Source organism: Quercus robur, chromosome 8 (genome assembly GCF_932294415.1).
Source record: "Quercus robur chromosome 8, dhQueRobu3.1, whole genome shotgun sequence".
NCBI lineage: Eukaryota > Viridiplantae > Streptophyta > Magnoliopsida > Fagales > Fagaceae > Quercus > Quercus robur.
The window spans coordinates 50,516,637-50,539,737 of NC_065541.1; the positions used below are offsets into that span (position 1 = coordinate 50,516,637).

The window sequence follows — 23,101 nt, forward strand, 5'->3', positions numbered from 1 at the left end:
CAGTAAAAACCCCACTGGATGATTTTAAGGTCACCAATCTCGAGAATTCACTATTATCAAAACAAGCTGTTACAAGTAAAGAAATCCCAGTACCTTCTACCAACCTACAGTTGAACCCTTACCACAATACCCAATTGGACTTATTCTGTAGTAACAATCTCTCCTTTTTAATGCATGACTCCTAGTACGTGACTAACTAATTGTGCAGATCCCAGTACACGACTTGATCACCAACTTAAGAAGGATGTTGGTTGCAAAGTTCTTCTGTTCATCACACGATGAAAATCATGAAGTTGCTTGGTCACAAAACCCTATGGCGTACAAACACAGCAACTTCTTTAAGAACTAGGGCAAACTAGGTTTCTGATCACACTCTTCTTCACTCTTGTGAAATTTACTCTTGTGCAACTTGTGTCACCTTTTACAGCCCTTAAAATAATCCTTATATATGTTTAGGGTTGTGAGAAAAGAAAGCTCAAACATACATTCACGGATTGGATGAAAAACAGTCCCGAAAAACTGAACTTCATAAACCTCGATAGATAGCCATCTATCAAGCTAGCTGTCGAGCCACGGGTTTCAGCAACTTTTAAATCTCGATAGATGCTAGCTGTTGAGATAGTTGTCGAGCTTTAAAATCCTGCACTTTCTGACTTAATTCTTAGACAGACTTACATGGTTTTAACACTTAAACTTGAAACCTTATTTCTTGAAGCATTAAACACATCCTAGATTTATCCAATTATAAGTAAAGTGTGTTTTGTCAAAGGATTAGTCAATTACATAAAATGTTGACATATATTCCTAACATTGAATCACATATGTCCTAACAGAGAAGTAAGTTTCCTAAGTAACTCCAACTTTGATGGGTAAATGGAGGTTATGGGTACAAGGAATTTAGTCCTTTCTCTACCTATAAAAGAGACATTCAGCTACCACATCACATACACTGAATAGTTAAAGAGAAAAAGTGTCAAAAGAGAGAAACCAATTTTATAAGAGTTAGGTGTCTTTTATACTAAGACTTGATCTTAAGAAAAGTTCAACAATGGATCAAGGTTAGCTTTATAATTAATTTGTGTAGTTGTGAAATCATAATAATTCAAGATTCTAGAATTTATATTATGGTTGTTTATAATATAACAACATAAAGAAAACATTTACATCGTGCAGAGAAGAAGTTTCAGCAAGATCAAGTCTAATTGGAGATTAGCATAAGGGTTCAACTTTAGGTTGTTATTTTGGGATAAGACAGGTATGAGTAAGATTCCTTATACTTGTAACTGCTTGTTCTTGATTAGCAGATTATTCGAAAGCGGTGACCTAAAGTTTACCCAATGAGGTTTTCGCCTGTGAAAATTTTCCTCATTCGTCAACAAATCTTTGTGTCAATTTAGTTTCCATTGCACACTAGTTTAAATTGGTGATTTGTTTGTGGCTCCACGATATTGCATGTAATTTGAAAAATTAATTAATTTGAGTAATTGAATTAATTAATCAAGGTCAATCTATAACCCAACAAAGCTTAACTCACACCCAATAACTTCATATTAAACAAAAAAATAACGATGCAAAGTGAGTTATCATTCTTATATTTTTGCTTTTAAGACGAAATGTAAAAGAGAAGTGAGTTACTACTCTCTTGGTTTATGGCATCAAGTTCAAAGGCTTTTTTTATATATAAATTAAAATACTAACAATGTTCAATACTTGGAGTTCAAATTTACCAAAATAGCTATTCAAAGTGCATAATAAGTTTGTTTTTCATGTTAATCTTTAAAATACATGCATGACATCATAAATACAAAATGTACTAATAGAGAGTTTGGATCCTAAAAAAAGATAGAGGAGAAGGGAAGAGAGTGAGGTGTTAACACATTAGACTAGCAAATGTATCTCATGAGACATCTCTTATAATATGAAAAATCCGCATATATAGACTCATACATGTTGTGAGAGAGATATATTATGAAAGTGTCTCATAAGATAATTTTTCATTAAATTGAATGTAGGATTCAATGAGAGGGAATTTATCAATAAATAAATAAAATTTGTGAATGTGTAAAACATGCGTTGAGAGTATTATCCTATTAAATCTAAGCGGATCTAAATTTCACCAATACATGCATCTCTCACACTACACCGAAAGTTACGAGATGCCAAGTTGCCAACAACTAAAGCTGTTACAGTGGCAAGTCTTCAATTTTGAAAGGTCAAAGTCAAACAACATATAAATTATTTGTTTATTCCTCTTGATTTTTTATTTTATTTTTAATAAAACCTTAGACTTTCTCTCGATGTTACTTTGTTTGGCTTGATTTGCTAAGGAACTTTATAAATTAAAAATTGCTCGTATTTGCTACATATGTTTATAAGTTCGAATTTTGTAAGGATGAGGTGTAAAACTCATATTTTATATCATTTAATAAGAAATTATCATATCGACTTTTTGCTTAAGACTTAATATATTCTACCACACCTAATAACACAGCATTTGACATTTGCTTAAAACTTAAAATATACTGTTTATTGAGATGTTATCATGTGAGATGTATTTATATTTTAGTAATTTAATGATGTGACATGTCCTTATTGAAGGGTATAAACCAGAGGGTTTACACCAATTCCTTATAGAATTTATTCTCTATGTGTTTATATGGATTTACATTGTTTTTGGACATGGAATTCTCCATCTCAAAGACTGGATAAAAAGAACTAGAATTTTCAAAGAGATTAAATTGTAGGAAGATCTTATATGAGAATCTATATATATATATATATATATATATATATATATAATAGGTGAAATTGAGAGAAACTCAAATTAGAATTCCAAATTAAAGTTCTAATTTTGCGTTATGTGTCCTAAATTTTTTATTCTTAAAGAGTTTTATTTCTTAATTTTAGAATCAAATGTGGGACCACATCATAAATATTTATCCAAGTGAGTTATTAAGTACAAAAATTAAAAAGTCTAGAATAAATGAATCGTAAAAAAAAAAAAAAAATTTGCTTCACAATAATTTTAAAAGAATAAAACAAGAACAATTTATATTTTATACCTAATAATATCTTTACAAAATTTTTTAAAGAGTCAATAAAATATAAAAATGATTATCAATAGTATTTAAATTATATATATATATAGGAATTATATTATGTATCTTATTGTATATCTTTAAGTGTATCTATACATATGCATAGGGTTACAAGTTAGTTACCAATAAAATATGGATATTTTGACAATTATTCTTCTGGCTAACCAATCAATTTATATGTATGGGCCTTTTTCATTGGGTCAAGCTGCTTTTACGGATCTCTTTCAATTTGGGGCCTCTTTTTGTTTATTTTTCCCGTGGATCAGTGACTCAGAGTGGTCAGTTGTTAAAGTAATTGACCCGAAATATTTTTTCTGGCCTATCAAGTTGGATTTGGCCCATTCAAGTGGATTATTTCTCTTGCCCAAGCCCACTTAACTTAAAGTTGGCAGTCAGCACTACCAAGCATGCATGGCAATTTCCTGGCCTTTCATTAGTTAGGCGGCCGAAACAAAAAGCTATAATCAAATTGTAACGAGTCATGTGCACCGTGCCCATGTATGTACTGGGCTTAACAAACAAACAGGACGTAATGAAAGCAAAAGACCGGATATTTTTTAAAAATAACTATAAAACCCAAATTATATTATTAGTTACGCAACGTTTGAAACTAATTTCATTTCTAACAATTCGAGTCTAGAGGACTCGATTTTGGGGAGCTGAGATGTCCATGTAGGCCTGGAAATCGAGTTCATTGGACTCGGTTTCTATACATGGAAATCGAGTCTAATGGACTTGGTTTCTGTACAAGGAAATCGAGTCTAATGGACTCGATTTTCGTTCATGGAAATCGAGCCCAGAGTACTTGGTTTTCTTCATTCAGCCGGACATGAACTCACCAAGCTTGAGAACACTCACATGCACTGTTTTACTCTCCACAAAACAGAGCATGTGAGTAGAGATTAAGAATGTGAGTAGCTGGTAATCAAACTCTCAAATACATAATGGGGTTGTTTTGTAAATGGGTTTTTTTTTTTTTTTTTTTTTGCTCTACAGAAACTTAAGGAGAAAGCAGCTTTTAGAAATTTAGATGAATTTTACACTCTTCTTATTTTCTTAATCTCTACTCACGTGCTCTGTTTTGTGGAGAGTAAAACAGAGCATGTGAGTGTTCTCTTCCTTGGTGATTTCATGTCTGTGTGCTGAACGAAGAAAACCGAGTACTCTGCGCTCAATCTCCATGAACGAAAATCGAGTCCATTAAACTCGATTTCCTTGTACAGAAACTGAGTCCATTAGACTCGATTTCCATGTACAGAAACCGAGTCCAGTGAACTCGATTTCCAGGCTTACGTGGACATCTCAGCTCCCCAAAATCGAGTCCTCTAGACTCGAATTGTTAGAAACGAAATTAGTTTCAAACGTTGCCTAACTAATAATATAGTTTGGGTTTTATAGTTATTTTTAAAAAAAATCCCAAAAGACCTTCTCCACTAATCTTTTTCAATTTGAAAAAAAAAAAAAAAAAAAACTATCTTTTATAGATTGGGACGGGGAAGGAATGAAGTGGGTTGTTGTTTTAGGGGTGTCTTAAATTGAAAGTTTAAGAAGCTTTTTGTGGGTTTATAAAGTAATACAAACACTATCTAACAAAATAATCCATCGAAGTTATGAACGTATGGCTCCAAAACACTCACACAAGTACATATGGTGGGTGGTACTCTAGCACACTTAACACTTGTGTGTGTGAAACGTGTGAAGATCAAACAATTCATTCTTATTTTATTAAAATAAAATGAGATGAATTAGATCAAAACTCGTGGAAGTTATTTTTGGATACAAAAATAACTGAACTTAAAAAAGATAATTGATTTTTTTGAAACGTTATGAATTATTCTAAAAAGCCATATTACTTAAAAAATGTGTCAATTTAAATGAAGAGTCATAACTTTTCATTGTTTATGAATTAAGAACTTGAATCATAATCAAATATCAAAAATGAAAGATGAAATTTTAGTAAGCAATTCTCTTGGAAGAAAATTTACATTTGTTGACTGCAATAAGTTACTTTTTTATATCCTAGAAGGAAATTACTCTTAATCCGATCACTAACTTTTTATAATGAGGGTAATTATAACTTTAAAGAAAGTGTTTCCAATACGTCTCAAAGTCACATTATATTTTGATCATTTTCAATAGTTTCAACACTAAGATTGTCCATTGAGCACACAAGCTATCAACCCAAAACAAAGGCATTTTCCATGGAGAGAAAGAGAGAGAGAGAGAGAGTTCTTCTTTATGCAAAATGATGAGAAGATAGAACCCCAAGTGTCAATTGGAAGAATCTTTGGTCCTTGAACTTTCCTTATAAATTGATTGTTTTTATGTGAAAATTTCGATTAAAAATAGTTCTGCCTAGGAGAAACATATGTACTGGTACCTTTTATATTCTACCAAAGCTGTATGGCAAGGTTTAGACCTGAATCTCATAGTAGATCTTTTCCATTTATGTCAAGGGCAACACTAGCTAGCATCATAGCTACAGAATGTTCATTTGTAGAATGATAAAATTTCAATTTATTAGCAAAATTATATAATTAGTTGGATAAAGAATTATATTTGTCAATTTAGTTTTTATAAAATCATAATTGAAAATGAGTCTTTGATTCGAACAATGTAATATAAATAAATTCTTAGTATAGTTTTACCCAAAAAAAAAAGTACAAAATATATATTAATGATATTTACTTTAAATAAAAATAAAAAATTAATTAAATATCACCATTAAGTAAGTTCAACTAAAAAAATGAGTTTGAATATGTAATCTAGTTTGAGATGAAATTGCATGAGAGAAACTGATCCTTGAAACAAGAGTAAATATACTTGTGCAAATATTAAACTAAAATAGAGCACACTAAACCCAAGTGTCAAACCTAAGTCAAATTTAACCCAAAAAAGTATTATATCTATTTTAGTTAACCACTTTTTAGTTTTCAAAATTAAATTGCATAAAATTCTTCATTTTTTCTTTATTTTTAAATAAATATTCTTTTTGTTTTTGTTTTTGTTTATTATATTTTTTTTCTCTACTTATTGACCATACAAACCCAAAATCACCACCAATCACCACTACCACCAAAACCACCACCCAAACAAACCCTAGAATCCAAAACCATCAATGTCACCCATGGTCACTACCCATGTAAACCCATAAATTCACCACTGCCACCCATGGCCACAATCTATACCACCCACAAACTTTAGGCAACTTTTGTAGCCACCATCGACGATGGTCAAATCCCAAGCAATCCTACATCACCCCCATCTAAAACCCTACTCAACCAAGCCACATCTCAGCTAAAACCTCATCTTGAACCTAAACAACCATGACCAATCCACAAAGAAGCCATCAAAGCCCCCTCTTGGTTGAACAACCATCACCTATGACTTATATTCTTCATCATTGAAACCCCCCACATGGACAAATCCAAATCAAGCCTATATGTCTAATTATTCATGCCTAAACTCATGGTTCCATGGTTTAAAGATGAGCTAGATAGAGAAACTAAGGAGAAGATGAGAGGGGGCTAGTCATAACTAAGCTCAAATAGCTGTAACCATGTCTAAGTTAGACAGAAAACATGAAATGGGAGGGGCTTTAATTGTAACTCAATGGAAAGAAAAAAAGAGATGTTTCAATTGAGAGAGAGAGAGAGAGAGAGAGAGAGAGAGAGAGAGAGAGAGAGAGAGAGAGAGAGAGAGAGAGAGAGAGAGAGAGAGAGAGAGAGAGAGAGAGAGAGAGAGAGAGTTTAGGCTTTAGTGCAATGGTAAGTGTCTTCCACCAAAAATAATAGCTCAAAAGTTCATGTATGAAAAGTAACTTCTCCAAAATAAATTGAATGTAAGATTACTTACCAATCACCTCGTTTAAATCCTACAAAAGTGAGAGATTTGCACACGAGGTACAAAATTTTTATGAAGATGAGATTGAGAGTTAAGAGACAAACAAGATGAGAAAGAGAGTAACTTCTCCAAAATAAATTGAATGTAAGATTACTTACCAATCACCTCGCTTAAATCCTACAAAAGTGAGAGATTTGCACATGAGGTACAAAATTTTTATGAAGATGAGGGTGAGAGTTAAGAGACAGACAAGATGAGAAAGAGAGTAAATTGACGGGAGGGAGATGAAAAAAAAAAAAAAAAAAACTCATTTTACTAAACAATAGTGCTAATCAAATTTAGGATCAAGTAATAGTCTAATGATAGTGATATAAATATATATATATATATATATATATATTTTTTTTTTTTTTGATACTCTCTATATGTGGTTGGAATTTGGAGCTCCACCTCTACTTCCACTAAGGGGCAGAGCCCCAAGGAAAGGGGGGGGGGGGGGGACCTAATTCCTCCTATTATAAATTTTTTTAAATGCTTTTCCCTCTTTGATGCAAAAAATAAACACAAATCTATAAAAAAGCTTCCTAATCCTGCTAAAATAAAGAGAAAATGGCAAGCTTACCTAATGCCCAATAAATCAATAATAATAATAATAATAATAATCACGCTCTTTAATGTCTTTCTCATGACATTTAAATTGATAGTCTTATATTTTACACAAATTTTAATAACTTTGAAAAATGAATAGAAAGTTGAATTTTACCTATAGTTTCAAAAACAATCAATAAAAGACAATAAGAGGTGTATACAACTTTGCAAGTAAATTGCTTCACTTTTAATATTTTCAAATTAATTTATTTTAACTTGTATAACACTTATAGTAATTATTATTTATTTATTTTTTTGTTAATATAGATTTTTTTTTTCAGTTTTTTTTATTTTTTTATATTAGCTTATAATCTTGTCCTATTTGAACTGAAATCCTGGTTATACCACTGCTTCTATTGCCTCCACTATCTTCCTATTCAGAAGATAAAAGCTACTGCTTCTACTGCCTCTATTATCTTTCTATTCAGAAGATAAAAGTAAATTTTGACTACAAACTTATTTAAAACTTAAAACTTTAGATCTCAACTTTTATGCAAGTTAACGTCTGCAGCCAAAATTTTGAAAAATAAAAATAAATTTGTTACTCGAATTTGACTAAACACTATAGTTAGTAATAAATTTGACCATCTACAAAATGTAGCTCAATCCCGAGTACCGACGCTACTTTTGCTTGATTTTTTTTTTTTTTTTTTTTTTAAAGAATATATTTTGGGTTGATCTTGATTCTTGAAGTACCAAACTTTGACGAACGATCGATCCTACAATCCTTTTGCCAAATAGCCACGTAGCGGTTCCCATAGCCGTTTGTTTTATTACACTTCTTAGGCAAGTAAGTTCCAGAACGCCACGTATGTGAAGCGCGCACATGACCGGCAACCGTACAAAGCAGTTTCCCTTCAAATGACACGTAGACAGGGGGTCCCACGCGCACAGCTGGAGGCGCTTTTACGGACTTAACCTCAGCCCAGAGAAACAAGTTTGTGGACGAGATTTGAAGATCCACTCGTCACCAATAAAATAATATTAAAAATTTTTTTTTTTAAACAAAAAGTGGAAGGAAGGTGGGCGTTAACTGAATCACCCACTACATTTTCGCCACGTGTCGTCATCTTGTGACTCGCTTGTCACTGTTTTCCCCTTTCGCTCTTTCACAGCCTCAAATAAAAATCGAAATCCGAAAAATATTTTCTTGTAAAAATTAAAATACACAAGAAATTGTTGTGGCTGAGATTGCTCGCCTCTCTCCAACTGTGAAAGCAGCTTCTGGTTGTGTTTAAAGTCCTCACCTCAAGCTCTCATTTCTTCTTCTGATATTCGCTCTCAACTCACTCTTTCTTTTTTTTCTCTCTGTGGAAATTTTGTTGTTGTTGTTGTTGTCGTTGTTTATTGTGATTTCTGGGATTCCGATCCACCATTGCCGGAAACCATGGGTCCTCCGGTGAGTCCCTCGTGACTCCACTCTCTCCATGCATGATCCGAGTCACCGTCGTTGCCTCCAGATTTCTCTACTCTACCATGGCTTTCTCGGAAGGTACTTCTCATTTCCAATCTCTAGCTCTTTTTAACTCTTGCTCTCCGTTTGGTTACCAAGAAAATATTACAGCAAAGCAAGTGAAAAAGCAGAACCGAGTTTTTTTTTTTTTTTTTTTGAAAAGATTTTAAGTGGTTTTGGATCGGAATAACTGGCCTCAGCTGAGTTAAGCAGAATCTGAGATTAGGAGCTGTATTTTCTTCGCTTTTTTTTTTCTTATACTTTCTCGGTAGCCAAACAGAGGAAATAGCATAATTGTTACTGGTAGTGTATGCGTATTGAAGTTGAAGCATGTGTAGAGATTGATGCGTACTGATTAAAGTTTCTGTCTTCTGTTTTCTCTACATTTTTTTTCTTGTTTCCTAAAGGATTTGGCGTCTTCAAGTTCGTTTTGGTGAGGATTCTGAATAAGGAAATTTACTTTTAGTTCATTCGGAGAAGCGTCTCTCTCTGTTGCGGTGGATTCTCTATTAAAAAAAAAAAAAATTTATTTGTGAATGGATTTGAATTTCAATTATTTTTGCAGTATAATAGTACAAAAGAAAAGAAAGAAAAACTTGCTTGTGAATTTGGAATGTGCTAAAAAAACGTGCCGTTAAATACAGAGACGGATCTCTACCGATTTGTTGTCCCCTTTGGTTTTTTTTTTTTTTTGCAGTAGTATCGGCATATCAGCTTTTGTTATTGACAACGGTGGCTTTAGTATTTATAGTATTTGATGTCCTCGCAAGAAAAGAAGGCGTGTTTTCACATCAATTTTTGCGCGGTAGAGAGGATTTGAAGCAGCCCTGGTGGCTGCTCCGCGGCCGGTAATGGACACATACTCCTCTGGGGAAGAACTGGTTATTAAGGTGATAATAGTAGATAAACAGAGAGGGGGGGATTATGGTTTAAATTTTGTTATTTTAAGCTTTGATTGCTTGCTTTTTGAAAGTTAAATGTCATACTTAAGAAGCTAAATATGTGAATTATGAATTTCTGTTAATGGTAGGCAAGGAAACCATATACGATAACTAAGCAACGGGAGAGATGGACGGAGGACGAGCATAATAGGTTTCTAGAAGCCTTGAAGCTTTATGGACGAGCATGGCAGCGGATAGAAGGTTATTCTCTTGTACCTTTTATATATATTTGTTTTCTCTGTTAATTTCTTTACATATAGTTAATTGGTTAGTCAGGTAGGGCTCAAATTGAACTTTGTGCAATCGATTATACAAATATAGGATGATTGGATTTTAAGAGATATCTTGAGCTGAATCCTTTGGATATATAAATATATGCTATCTCCTGTTAGGAAATGATATGAAATTCTATTTTTATGTACTTTTCTCTTAATTGGAGATTCGTTGCTTTTTTCTCCTTATTGTGTTTTACTTGGTGATGCGCAGAACATATAGGAACAAAGACTGCTGTGCAGATCAGAAGTCATGCACAGAAATTCTTTTCAAAGGTCAATTGCTACCTTCTCACCTTATGCTTGTATGAGATGTATTTTTTCAATTGCAAACAATATCTTTACTCTTGTTTGCAGTTATGGTTCATTAGTTCTCTCTTGAAACACTGTTGATAATTTTTATTCTCTTATTATATTCCATTAGCTCCATCATTGTGTATTACTAGTTTTCTTCACATTTAACTATATGATAGAATGGTGTTTGCAAGGGGACAAATTTTGTTGTTGTTTTTACATATGAATGTTATGCATATCTACATGCATACATACACCCTATGCATTTGGCCTGTAAATTTGTTGAGAACCTCTCTATGTGAAAGCACTACTTGTAAGTACTTGGTCATAATGAGAAACAACTTTTTCAACAGTTGTAGAGGCTGTATAAGTTCCTTCCCAGACTGCCATTTTTAGGAGGGGAGTGAGATTAAGTCACTTACTAAATTTCTCCTCAGTACCCTCAGGCTCAAAGCACTTACCTCTTTAGATATGTGATATTTAAATAAATAAATTGAGGTCACTAAGTAACAGGAGAAGCTAGAAAATAAATACTGTATCTGACTTAAAAATTCATTGGTGGAAGAGAAACGATCCATTATGCTTCATGCTTCATTGCAATATGAAAAGACAGGACAAGAAAATAAATTTTGAATTTGATAGGAAAACAAGTTTCGTAAACTTCCAAGTTCTTTCAAACAGCTAATATCCAATGGGCTGAAATCAACAGTCACAAACAGCTCTTAAAAGCACAAAATATATGGAAATGAGATAAAAATATAGGCCCGAAATAAAACTAACCTGGACTTACATGAGCAAGACGAGATGGGGTGGGGTGGAGTGGAGTGGAGTGGAGCGCTTGTGTGTGATATAGATAAGGCCCTAGTTCGCACCAGGCCCCATATGTTAAGATATTCAAGGAGATTCACAATGAAGGTCAAAGTGTTTGGAAGTTGGAACACACCCATACCAACAAGAATTTCACCAAATTAAGCAGACATTTTGATCATTTGCAGTTTAGTTCACATGCTCCTGAAATATCTTACAGCTTGATCAATTGCAACATATAATAGTTAAAATCTCTCTCTCTTTCTCTCTCTCTCTCTCTCTCTCTCTCTCATAATAGAGTATTTCCCCATTTTAGTAAAGAAGGTATGATATAATATTTTCCCATTGTAGTGTAAGGGGGGCTGGTTTGGTCAAGACTGCTTGGCCAAACCAGCCCCCCTTTTTTTATTTAACAGTAGACTGGTGCATTATGTGTCGTTGCTATGGTGAGACAATGGATCATTTGTTGTTACATTGTGGAAAGGCTTATCAGCTGTGGTGCTTTGTCTTTAGGAGTTTTGGGATTTTATGGGTTCCCTCATGTACGGTGTCAAACTTTCTTTTTAGTTGGTGGAATTGGCTGGGGAAGAATGCATCCCACATTTGGAACTTAGTTCCGCTATGTTTGATATGGTGTATTTGGAAGGAACACAACCGGAGGACGTTTGAGGATTTGGATAGACCCGAGGACTAGGCCTGTCTAGACCCATCCGAAACCCGACCCACCCGAAGGATCCGACCGGCGACCGATCCGAAACCGGCCGACCCGATCAAGTCACCGGTCGGCGGCGGATCATTTTTTCCAAAAACCGACTCCGGCGAGTCGGTCTTGGTTTTCCTCTCCCAAAACCCGAAAAATCCGATCCGACCGATGTTTAAGAATTTCCAGCCAAAATTTCCAGATTCCGGCCTCAAATTTCCGGATTCCGACTTCAAATTTTCAGATTCTGGCAACAAATTTTCATATTTCGGCGACTTATCAAGTAGATCTAGTGATATTTCATCTAAATCTAGTGAAATCTCATCGAATCAAGTGAAATTTCTTCCAGATCTGGCGAAATTTCACTGACTTTTCGCCGTTTTCTCGCTGGAACCTCAGATCTTGACTCTGACCGACCCGCCCGAAACCAACTGGATGTCTGAACCGCCCGATCCGATCAGTTTCTCGGTCGGCGGCGGGTTGATGGCAGACTCCACCCGATCAGGTCGGGTTGGCGGTGGGTTGAGCACAAACCCGACCCGCCCGACCCATGGACAGCCCTACCGAGGACCAAATGCTTGCTCTCTTTTCTGGTTCCCTTTTTGATTAGGCTAGGGCTTGGGGACTCACATCTAGTGACTCGCTTCCTCTTTTCCTTAGCTCTCTTTCTTTGTTTTTTGTTTTCTGCTGTTCCTTCTCTTTTGTACTTTTGTTTTGCTGATGCTTATTTGCATCTAGCAGTTTTCTTGAATATACTTTCTCTTACCTATCAAAAAAAATATAGTTACTCCACTAGAGTAGGAGTAATTTGATTTTTCTAAAGGTCCTATCCAATGCACAAATCTCCCTCTAGAGTCAAAGTAATTTGAATTTTCTAAAAAACTTAATTTACATATGTAAATCATGAATGTTGAATAAAGAGCCCATGAATATGATACATAGATGAACAGAATAAAAATTGAAGGAAATAAAATTAGAACATTAGAGAACTCAACCATGACTGGTTTATAATCTAAAATATGATAATAAATCTACACAAGTAAAGAAGGTATCTTAACAAGTACGAGTCCACTTTATTTTGCCAAAAAATGGGGAAAGGAGTCAAATGACTATCCTTTACAAATCCCATTCTTTAAGCTGACACGTGGTTAGATTAGCTACTACTTTTGAGTCATCCATTTAAATCTTCTGGGATGTTAAGGTGCCCCACCATGGCATACTAAGACATAGCTTGCCTTACATCCTCTAAGCTACGGAAAATTTGAAGAATCATAAGCACTGCTGTCAGTGCTGGACAATCTAGTGCTATGGTATTACGGTATGCTCTCTAATATACCTTGCATAATAGCCAATCTTTACATATGTAGAAGTGTTTTTGGTTAGTATGGCTTCTATGTAGAGTAAGTTTGCTTGAAAATTAGAGTGGAATAGATTAAGTGAACTATCAACAGAAAGACTGTTACTTTTCTATTAAGAAATTTGGCATGTACGTCTAGTGCTAATAAAAGTTGCTTTTTTCATTTTTTTTTTATACAGCAGCAACAACACAACAAAGCCTTAATCCCAAAATTTTGGGTTCGGCTATGGATCCTCAACAAATTAGTTAGGATTGGCACACATAGTCTTTTCCCCCATTCCATTCTATCTAAATTCATACTCTCTTTTACTTCCTTATTTGACATGTCATTTTTTATTACTTCTACTGATGCTTTTTTGATCTTCTTCTACATTTTTTTTGTTCCCTTAAGTTGGATCAACTCACTCCTTTCTTCTTCTTTTTTTTTTTTTTTTCTTTTTTTTAATAAGAATAAAAAATTGTATGGAAAAAGGCTACTTCATGCAAAAAGGACACAAAGCAGCCAAAAAAAGTACAGATAAAACTAAAAACTAAGTACAAGAAAGAAGAGAGTTTATAAAAGTTGGAAGGGAATCACTAGATGTGATTCCCCAAGCCCAATACCAATCAAATAAAGTGCCTACGAACGAGTCTAGGAGCTAAAAAGTTGGGTTGTGGTTATAGATCCACTTGGAGAGGTGCGGAGCCTTAACCGGATGTGTAGGTAACAGGTAAGGCCAAAGGCTGTCTTGTCCCTGTCAGGGGAGATGCCAACCATCTCTCCTTTCTATGAACACTCTTTCTCACAGGTGCATCACTCTCCTCTAAACATGACCAAACTATCTCATGCAACTCTCCCTCGTCTTTTCATCATCAGGGGTTACCCCTATCTTCAAGTTGATTTCCTCATTTCAAATCTTATCTTTTCGTTTATTTTCTACTCATTCATCTTAACATTCTCATTTGAGCTACCCCAAATTTTACATTTTTTAATAAAGTGCAAAATTCTAAGTGTTAATAATTTTGTCAACAAACTAACAGAATGTTTATTTCATAATTGTTTTACCATCTTATGCACACACGCGCACATGAACACACGTGTTTAGTATTATAATCTCAGAAACGGATCTTGCTGTGCTGTCTGCAACCACAAATCATAGATTGAATGAAATGGTCAATGCAAGGTCTATCTGGTTAGCCATGTCTGGTTGCTCAGAATGCATGGTGGAAGCAATGGAGTAAAAAGACAGTGATAGAGTATGAGAAATGTATTGATAGGAGAATGGAGAGACTTAGAGCATTCACAATGGGCCTGGGATATGGCAAATGTAAGGAAAATTTAGCGTGTGAGGCCCAAATAGCTCAACAGCCGGACATGGAAACATGTAAAAATGCAAATTTTTTTGCTATAGTGCTACAGTACCATCCTAAAGGTTGGACGGCACTGTAGCATAATGGTATAAACAAAATATTGTTTTTTAATCAGTTTGGTTCTTCTCTCTCCTCTCTCATTATTTCATTATCTCTCTCTCTCTCTCTCTTCCTTTTCTCTCTTTCTTTCTGCTCTCTCTTCTTCTTGCCCGTTCTCTCTCTCTCTCTCTCAACAGAAACTCTTCACTTCTCTATGTGGTAGACAATGGTGGATCGGTGATTGGAACTATCTTGGTAGAAACTCTTTCTTCTCTCTCTCGTTCTATGGGATTTTTTAATGGGATTTTGGGGTTAGTTATGGCTGTGTGGGTCAGATGGTGGGTTTGGATGTCGTGGGTCAAGTGGTGGCTACATGGTGGGTCATGTGGTGGAGGTTATGGGCTGTGTGGTGGCAGGTGGTGGAGGTTATGGGTCGTGTGGTGGAGGTTATGGGTCGTGTTGTGGTGTGGGTTGATTTCAATAGGTATGATTTTGGTGGGCAACAGTGTGGTCAGTGGGTATAGTGGTGTGGGTTTGGTGGTGTAGCAGTGGGATTTGGGGGTGCAACGGCTTGGGTCTCATGGGTTGGTGGAGCTTATGGGTTTAATGTGGCAGATCAGGGTGGTGGTTGTGTTGTTGATGGTGAATCAGGGTGGTGTCGTGGTGGTGGATTAGTGGGTAGTGATGGGAAAGTGTTGGGTATGTTGTAAAATTAGAGGAAAAAAAAAAATTTATTGTGAAAATATATTATTTTAATGTGTGTAAGAAAATAAAAGTTGGGATGTTGGGTGTATTGTAAAATGATATTGTATAATTGATAAAAGAGGTTTTTGATATGGTAAAATAGAATAGGATAGGATTTGCAGTTGTAAATGCTCTTATATCATGAGAATTTTCAACTCACCTTTTTTATAAATGGTTCCACTAGTGAAATGAAATTGCTAAATGGTGTATGGGAGAAGAAATTGCTAACTGGTCAATGAGTTATACCTCAAATCATGCTTCCTCTTTTTGTAAAAATAAGGAGGAATAAGGTGGAGGATGAGATTGTGAATTCAAAATTTACTAGTTGCATGTATGAATTACCAATAAAAAAGTGTTAGAAAACTAATATTAGAAATTTAAAAAGTCACGTACACCCATTTTATGGGATATAAGTAATAGTTTTAATAATCACTTCAACCTTTTTTTAAAAAAAATTTAAATTTCGAATACTTCTAATGTTTTTTTTTTTTTTTTTTTGATAGATACTTTTAATGTTAAGATGTTGTAGTTGTGTATTGAAAGAACTATTTTACCACAATTGCAGTTAAGGCTGTGTTTGTTTCGGGTGAAATGGAAATTAGGAAAATATTTTACACCCTTGAGTGTGTTTGGGTGCGCATGAAAATACGGTCCAACTGAAAATCCATTTCAGTTGACTGTAAATTAAACCCTTTAGACCTGGAAATTGGTTTACATAGTGATTTTACCTTCAATCAATTTCCACTCTCCTCACTGACACGCACCAAGCCGAAGGAACACCAGAGAGAGAGACCCAGCTCCTGTCATCGCTGATCCACCTCTGCCGCTGCCTCCACTTGCCAACCCGTCGCTGTCTCCTCTCACTGAACCGCCTCTGCCGTTGCCTCCTCTCGCCAATCCGCCTCTGCCATTGCCTCCACTCGCCAATCCGCCTCTGCCATTGCCTCCACTTGCCAATCTGCCGCTTCCTCCTCTCTTTCTCTCTTCCTCTTTTCGTCCTCTCTCTTTCTCTCTTTCCCTATGACCCACCAAGGCCGAATTTTGAACTGCATGTCATCGATCTACAACCCACTGCCCACCCACGCCGTAACTGCCCACCCGCGCCATCGAGGTCACTGCCCTCTTCGGATTTATTTTTTTATTGCAAATAATATTTGTTCTTGGGGGTGGTGGATCGGTGGCTGGGATGGTTTTTTTAGGTTATGTGATAAGTTTGTTTTGGGTTTCAACGATGGCTGAGGCAGGTTTTTTCAGGTTGTATGATGGGTTTGTTGTGGGTTTCAAAGGTGGATCAGTGGTGGGTTTGTTGATTATGATATTTTGAGGTTAATTGGTTATGTGGTGGTTGGTGGTGGCTGGGTTTATGGTGGCCAGTGGTGGCTGGGTTTATGGTGGTGACTGTGGTAGCTAGGCTTATGAAAATAGGTTTTTACATGTAAAACCAAACACAAAATAATTTTCTGACGATTTTTTCACAACACAGACAAACAATTGAAAATATTTTCTTTTTTCGTAAAATATTTTCACTTGAAAATATTTTACATATTGCCAAATGCAGCCTAAGATGCATCAACAAATAATTTATATAAATATATAAAAGCAGAAGTAGAGGGAGAAAATTCAGTCCTATACAGCCCTAGAAATGTCCTTTTTTTTATTTTGGAGATTATTAATTCCAGAAAATTAATCAAATTCATATAAATTTTGTTAAAACCAAAGAGTCATTCCAATTTTTATGTTTTAATCCATAGATTTCATGTCACCCATCAAAATAGATGCTATTGCTATTTTTGCTCTCTCTCTCTCTCTCTCTCTCTCTCAATGTGTGAGTATTTTATTTTTCAATCTCTTAAAAAAATATTTTATATCTTTGGAATTTTGTTCATGATTCAATTTAAAAAAAATATGACCATGGTATATAAAAGCACCAAGTTCTTAATAATTTGTATTTCATATTAAACCTTCATTTATTTTTCTTCTTCTAATTTTGATCACCTTCTTTTTTGTTTATTAGTTTAAAATTTTCTGATTCAAGTTGTAGTCAAAAAAGGTGTAGCTGATCTTATTACTACATAATCAATTTGAACAAATAGACCCAAGTTTAGTTGTGATTGGCTTTTGGTTATGCATACATTTTTGTGTGCATATTCTTATCATGTCATTGACATTAGACTGCTAACTTTAGATAATCTTATCATTTTAATAAGATTACCAAATGCCTTAAATTTGGCATCTATAAATTATACTGTTAAATAAAAGTTCAACAGATTCATATCAAAATCACTGACATAGGGCTGTAACTTATAATTTTAAAATGTATGCTTAATACTCATGCAAAGAGTAATTCTTGGTCACATATGAAGGTTCCACTAACTTCATATATTGTGTAGATACTTTATACTAGCTTAAATTTTGAAGAGATGTGGATAAATATTGGTTACGAAGTCAATTTTTTATTGTAACTTTCTCCAAATCAAATCTGAAAATTATGTAGGTACTAAAAAAAAAAGATTTATTTATTTATGCTTTTCCAATGAACTCAAGCTCAAATCACACATCTTCCCCTTGTAAGAGCAAGGTGGAGGGTGAGGTTGAGGATTCAAGACCCACCAAGTGCATGTGTAACTTACCAATAAAAAAAATTGTAAAAAATGACTTGTGCAATGCACAAGTTATACGTTAATCTTTTTTTTTTTTTTTTTTTTAAGTGGCATGTTACACATGCACCCAACAGGTCTTGAACCCCACAACCTCACCCTCCACCTAGAACTTATAAGGGAAGGAAGTGTCAGTTGAGCTAGAGTAGATTGGTGCATGAGCTATAAGATAATCTGAAATAAAAGGTGTGCATTAGGTAACACTTCTTTGCTGTTTAATCTTGTATTTTTAGCATTATTGCTACAAATAATTTCTTAGCTAGTTCTGCATTAGGACCAGCACTGGGCCTCTTGCGTGTATGTCCTTATGCACACGTTTGACATCTGTTCATGCTCTTGTGCATTCACATATAATGGATGTGGACCCTTGTTCCCACATGAAAATGCAAATTAGCAAGGGCAGGAGGCTTATTCAAGAATTGCATCTATCATTCTTTTTTCTATGTAAATGGAAGCCTACTTTCTTTAACTCGGTCTTTTGTCCGATCATAATTGAATGAAAGAGTTTAAAACTTGAATGCCCCTTTTACTCTCTATTATCTTTCTCATATTCTGTTCAGTTTCTAGTTCTAGGGTCTTGATGATTATTAAATGGAAAAGATATTCTCAAATCAACTTTAATCAAAATACATCTAGGGAACGTAACTCTCTAGTTTTCGAATATAATCATAGACATTGCATGTTGAGGAAAACGAGACCAAATTTAATCTTCTACAAGTTAGTGGTTCAATATTGGTGTCCTTTTCTTATTCCAGTAGGGCTGGAGCATTTGGGATGTTCAACCAAATGGTTCTACTGCTTATTGTAACGGAACATCCTTTGACTTATATTTTCTCTCTCTTTTTTTCAAGTAAATTTATTGAGAAAGAAAAGGGAGAGTCACGTTAACTTGAAGTAAACATGATACCTTTGTGCATTCACATATAATGGAAGTTGGTCCTTGTTCCCCCATGAAAAGGAAAATTAGCAAGGGCAGGAAGCATAGTTAGGGAGACTGTTTTGAAATCATATCATAGACAAAAGTATATGTTTCTTGAGGAGACCATCCATTTAGATGATCTAGTATAATTCTATTCACTCTGGATGCTTCATGTTAACTATACCACCTGAGCACAAGTAATTAATTGAATATTTGATTGGGTTTAAGATTGAATGAAATAGAAAGTGTAATGCAAGTAAATTTAACAAAATATACACAAGTTGTTTCACATCAAAGTTTTTTAATGTGTTTTCAATTCAAAGGTCAATTCTAAGGAATCCATGTTTCAGTTCATATACTTCAATTTCATCTTATTTGGCCAAAAAAAAAAAACTTTATTTCATCTTGAGAGCAGGTCAAAAAATCAGAGGGCAGAACTGATATGGTAATACGTCTTATTGAATTAAGGGGAGATATGTGTTACCTTCCTTAAAATCATTGAAGCTGTCACATGTTATAATTTCTATCTCATTCATGAGTGAAGTTTATACATTATGATTTATGATTATTCTGTGATAGGATCTAGAATAGAGTAGTTCAAATTATAAGTACTTGCAACCAAGCATATATAAGAATAGCTGATCTGAACATCTCTCACAATAAATAATGTGGGCCACCATGCTTCCCCCATCCCCACCCCCCTTTACCTTTCTCTCTCTCTTTTCTAGAGTTCTACCGTTAGGCACCCTTCCTCTCCATTTCAACAGTTCTAGACCATGCCACAAGGTGAATGTTTTATTGTATTCCCTTGATTACAAAAGGTCTCTTAACACTGTTATTCTTGCATTGCTGTTAGGTAGTTCTTTCCAAAGCTAAAGAATGTGCATTTTCATTGTTTGGGTACTTAGGCTTTCAGGCAATGTATATTTTTTAATACACAGTATTTGAGCTATTCAGAAAGCATTTGAGTTATTCCATAAATTACCTTTAAAGTTACACTGCTGCTTTTAGTGTATTTGTCTATTTGAATGCTATTTATACTGAAATGTTGTCTCTTGCAGAGAATACAAGTATACAACTCTGTTGGTTTTGCTAACAGAATTTTCACTTTCAGTTGGAGAAGGAGGCTCTTGTTAAAGGTGTTCCAATAGGCCAAGCTCTTGACATAGATATTCCACCTCCACGCCCTAAAAGGAAACCAAGCAATCCTTATCCTCGAAAGACAAGCATTGGCGCTCCCACATCACAGGTGGGAACGAAGGATGGAAAACTTTTCACATCAGTTTCTTCTTCGGATTGCAAACAAGCACTGGACTTGGAGAAAGAACCACTTCCTGAGGTTGATATCTCATTTTTGTTCACTAAAATTCATTTGCTGTTCTTTTTTCCTCACCTTTTTTTTTTTTCCAAGTAAGAATGTCACTGATGCCTTCTAATTTTTTATCAGAAACCTAATGGAGATGAGAAACCAGAAAATGCAAAAGACAATCAGGACGACAATTGCTCAGAAGTCTTTACCCTTCGCCAAGAAGTTCATTGTTCTTCTGTTTCTTCAGCAAACAGGAGTTCTGTACCGACTCCCATCGCACTCAGAAATTCAAGCACGTTAAGGGAGTTTGTCCCTTCAATGAAAAGGTCAATAACCCAAGATGAAACAAATGAATCTTATGTCACTATTGAACTTAAAGGAAATCAGAAGTTAGAGAAAGCTGATGCCAAACAGACAATTCAAGATTCTGGCACAAGTAAGGGCTCAAAGTTGGGGAATCATAATGTTCCACATGAGAAGCCAATTCAAGGTGACAAGACAGAGAATTTAAATTGTGCTTTGCCAATGGATGAGATGCAAGCCACTCAGAACTACCCAAGGCATGTACCTGTGCAAGTTGTAGATGGAAGCTTAGGAACATGTACTCAAACTCCTTCCTCAGATATGTCATTCCAGGACTCCATATTTCACCCAATGGGAGAGATTCACGGACACCATAATCCCTTTACAAATCCAGCGGCATCTGCTACCACTGAACATCAAAATAATGTTCCCAGATCTTCTGTTAATCAATCATTTCCAGCTTTCCATCCTCCCTTTACCCCGATTCGCCATAACCATGACGACTACCAATCATTTCTCCACATGTCCTCCACATTTCCAAGCCTTATTGTCTCTACTTTGATGCAAAATCCTGCAGCCCATGCTGCAGCGAGTTTTGCAGCTACAGTTTGGCCCTATGCAAATGTGGAGGCTTCTGCAGATTCTCCTGCAAGCACGCAAGGGGTTTTTCCACCGAGGCAAATGGGCTCTACTCCAAGTATGGCAGCTATTGCTGCTGCTACTGTAGCTGCTGCAACTGCATGGTGGGCAGCCCACGGACTGGTTCCCTTATGTGCTCCTCTTCCTACTGCTTTTACCTGCAATCCTGCATCTACAGCTGCAGTTCCACCAACAGATTCTGGCCAAGCCCCTGCAGCCAAGACAGAGGGAGAAGTGAATACTCTTCAAAATCCTCCCTTGCAACAACTCGACCCAGAATATTCAGAAGCTGTTCAAGCTCAGCATTCAGCCTCAAAATTGCCAATTCCATCATCATCAGACTCTGAGGAGAGTGGAGGTGCAAAGCTAAACTCTGGGCCAAAAGCTACTGATCATGAGAATGCTGTAGCAGCTACCGAGCTCCATGATTCAAACAAAACAAAAGGCAGAAAACAGGTTGACCGTTCCTCATGTGGTTCCAACACAACTTCTAGCAGTGACAGAGAGACAGATGCATTAGAGAAGCAGGAGAAAGGGAAGGAAGAGCCAAAAGAACCTGATGCAAACCATTCAGCTGCTGATACTAGTAATCGTCGTTGTTGTAGTAGTAGTAGTAGAAGTGTCAGCTACATGAATGATTCCTGGAAGTCAGTCTCTGAAGAGGTAATAGGACAATCTTGTCAATTAATGAATTTTTTACTACATTAATACCTAAAAGATTTTGAATTCTCTTTTTTGTATACCTTCTGTATTCATTGCTGCTCTGCATGATGTTTCTTTTTCAGGGCCGGCTGGCCTTTCAAGCACTGTTCTCTAGAGAGGTACTGCCTCAAAGTTTTTCACCTCCACATGATCTGAAGAACATGGGGAATCAAAAGGACATTACCACAGACGATAAGCAAAATGCAAATGAGAATGATGGAAATGCATCACTGTTAGACCTCAACAGTCAAACATCTGGGTCTTGTTCTGGCCAACAAGGAATCTTAAACTTTGAATGCAACAACAACGGGGAGGGGCTGCTGTCAATAGGGCTTGGATATGGAAAGCTTAAGGCTCATCGAACGGGATTTAAGCCATACAAAAGGTGTTCAGTAGAGGCCAAGGAAAATAGGGTGGCAAATGCTAGTAGCCAAGGTGAAGAGAGAGGTCCAAAGAGGATACGCTTGGAAGGGGAGGCTTCAATTTGAGATTTGATATTGCATTCAATCAAAGGAAACCTTTGTTGTTGCATATCTTATTTTCTCCTTATCTATGTTCTAATCTCTTTCATTTCAAGTCCATCTCACGAAACTTGTCGTGCATGTGTGTGTACTATATTATGTCTACATTTGCTCATATACTATGTTGAACCCCATGCAACTGCACTAGAAGACTTTCCTAAATAGACTTAGATAAGAATCGTTCAATTGTCGAATAAGCCTTGATCTGGCTACCTTCCTCTAAAGGTATGTCTTCAACAATTATTTTTCCATTGTCTCATCAAGTGAACCAAAGGCTGTTGGTTCTGGTAAATATATTGAATGAGTGGTGCTTGTGTCTCATGGCCTCAGGAATTTCGCTGATGTGAAGAGAATCATGAGAAGCTTTGGCATTAATTGGCCTAACTTCATCTTTCCTTTGTTTGATGTCTTGATATGCACGTGCACCATTGGTGTAAGCAATACCCCACTTATTGTAATATGAGGATGGTGAATGGTGATGACAAACAAGAAGCTTTTTCTTGCT

The 23,101-nt window shown here is 35.6% G+C and overlaps 1 protein-coding gene and 1 non-coding gene across 5 annotated transcripts; one reads left to right on the forward strand and one right to left on the reverse strand.

The window, feature by feature from the left end:
- Positions 1–8,841: 8,841 nt before the first annotated feature.
- Positions 8,842–22,793, forward strand: LOC126696871 (protein LATE ELONGATED HYPOCOTYL-like). Of its 4 annotated transcripts, none has more exons than XM_050393601.1 (8): positions 8,842–9,081; positions 9,450–9,475; positions 9,740–9,932; positions 10,073–10,184; positions 10,470–10,531; positions 20,237–20,461; positions 20,570–22,036; positions 22,159–22,793. In XM_050393601.1, exons 3-8 carry the CDS (start codon positions 9,894–9,896, stop codon positions 22,561–22,563), a joined length of 2,310 nt encoding a protein of 769 aa, XP_050249558.1. In that variant the 5' UTR covers positions 8,842–9,081; positions 9,450–9,475; positions 9,740–9,893; the 3' UTR covers positions 22,564–22,793. The 4 variants fall into 4 exon arrangements, with proteins under 4 accessions (XP_050249558.1, XP_050249556.1, XP_050249557.1 ...); XM_050393599.1 differs by having other exon boundaries at positions 9,785–9,932; XM_050393600.1 differs by having other exon boundaries at positions 9,794–9,932.
- On the reverse strand, positions 14,053–14,189 carry LOC126697953 (U6atac minor spliceosomal RNA). The gene has a single exon (XR_007646325.1). It is a non-coding gene; the product is annotated as a U6atac minor spliceosomal RNA (small nuclear RNA).
- Positions 22,794–23,101: the final 308 nt, after the last annotated feature.

Excerpts from the sequence above, each read along its gene's own strand:
- LOC126696871 (XM_050393601.1), top strand. The coding sequence starts at position 9,894 with ATGGACACATACTCCTCTGGGGAAGAACTGGTTATTAAG. Across the intron at positions 9,933-10,072 it reads GGGAAGAACTGGTTATTAAG|GCAAGGAAACCATATACGAT; the intron begins GTGATAATAGTA and ends TGTTAATGGTAG. Across the intron at positions 22,037-22,158 it reads GGAAGTCAGTCTCTGAAGAG|GGCCGGCTGGCCTTTCAAGC; the intron begins GTAATAGGACAA and ends TTTCTTTTTCAG.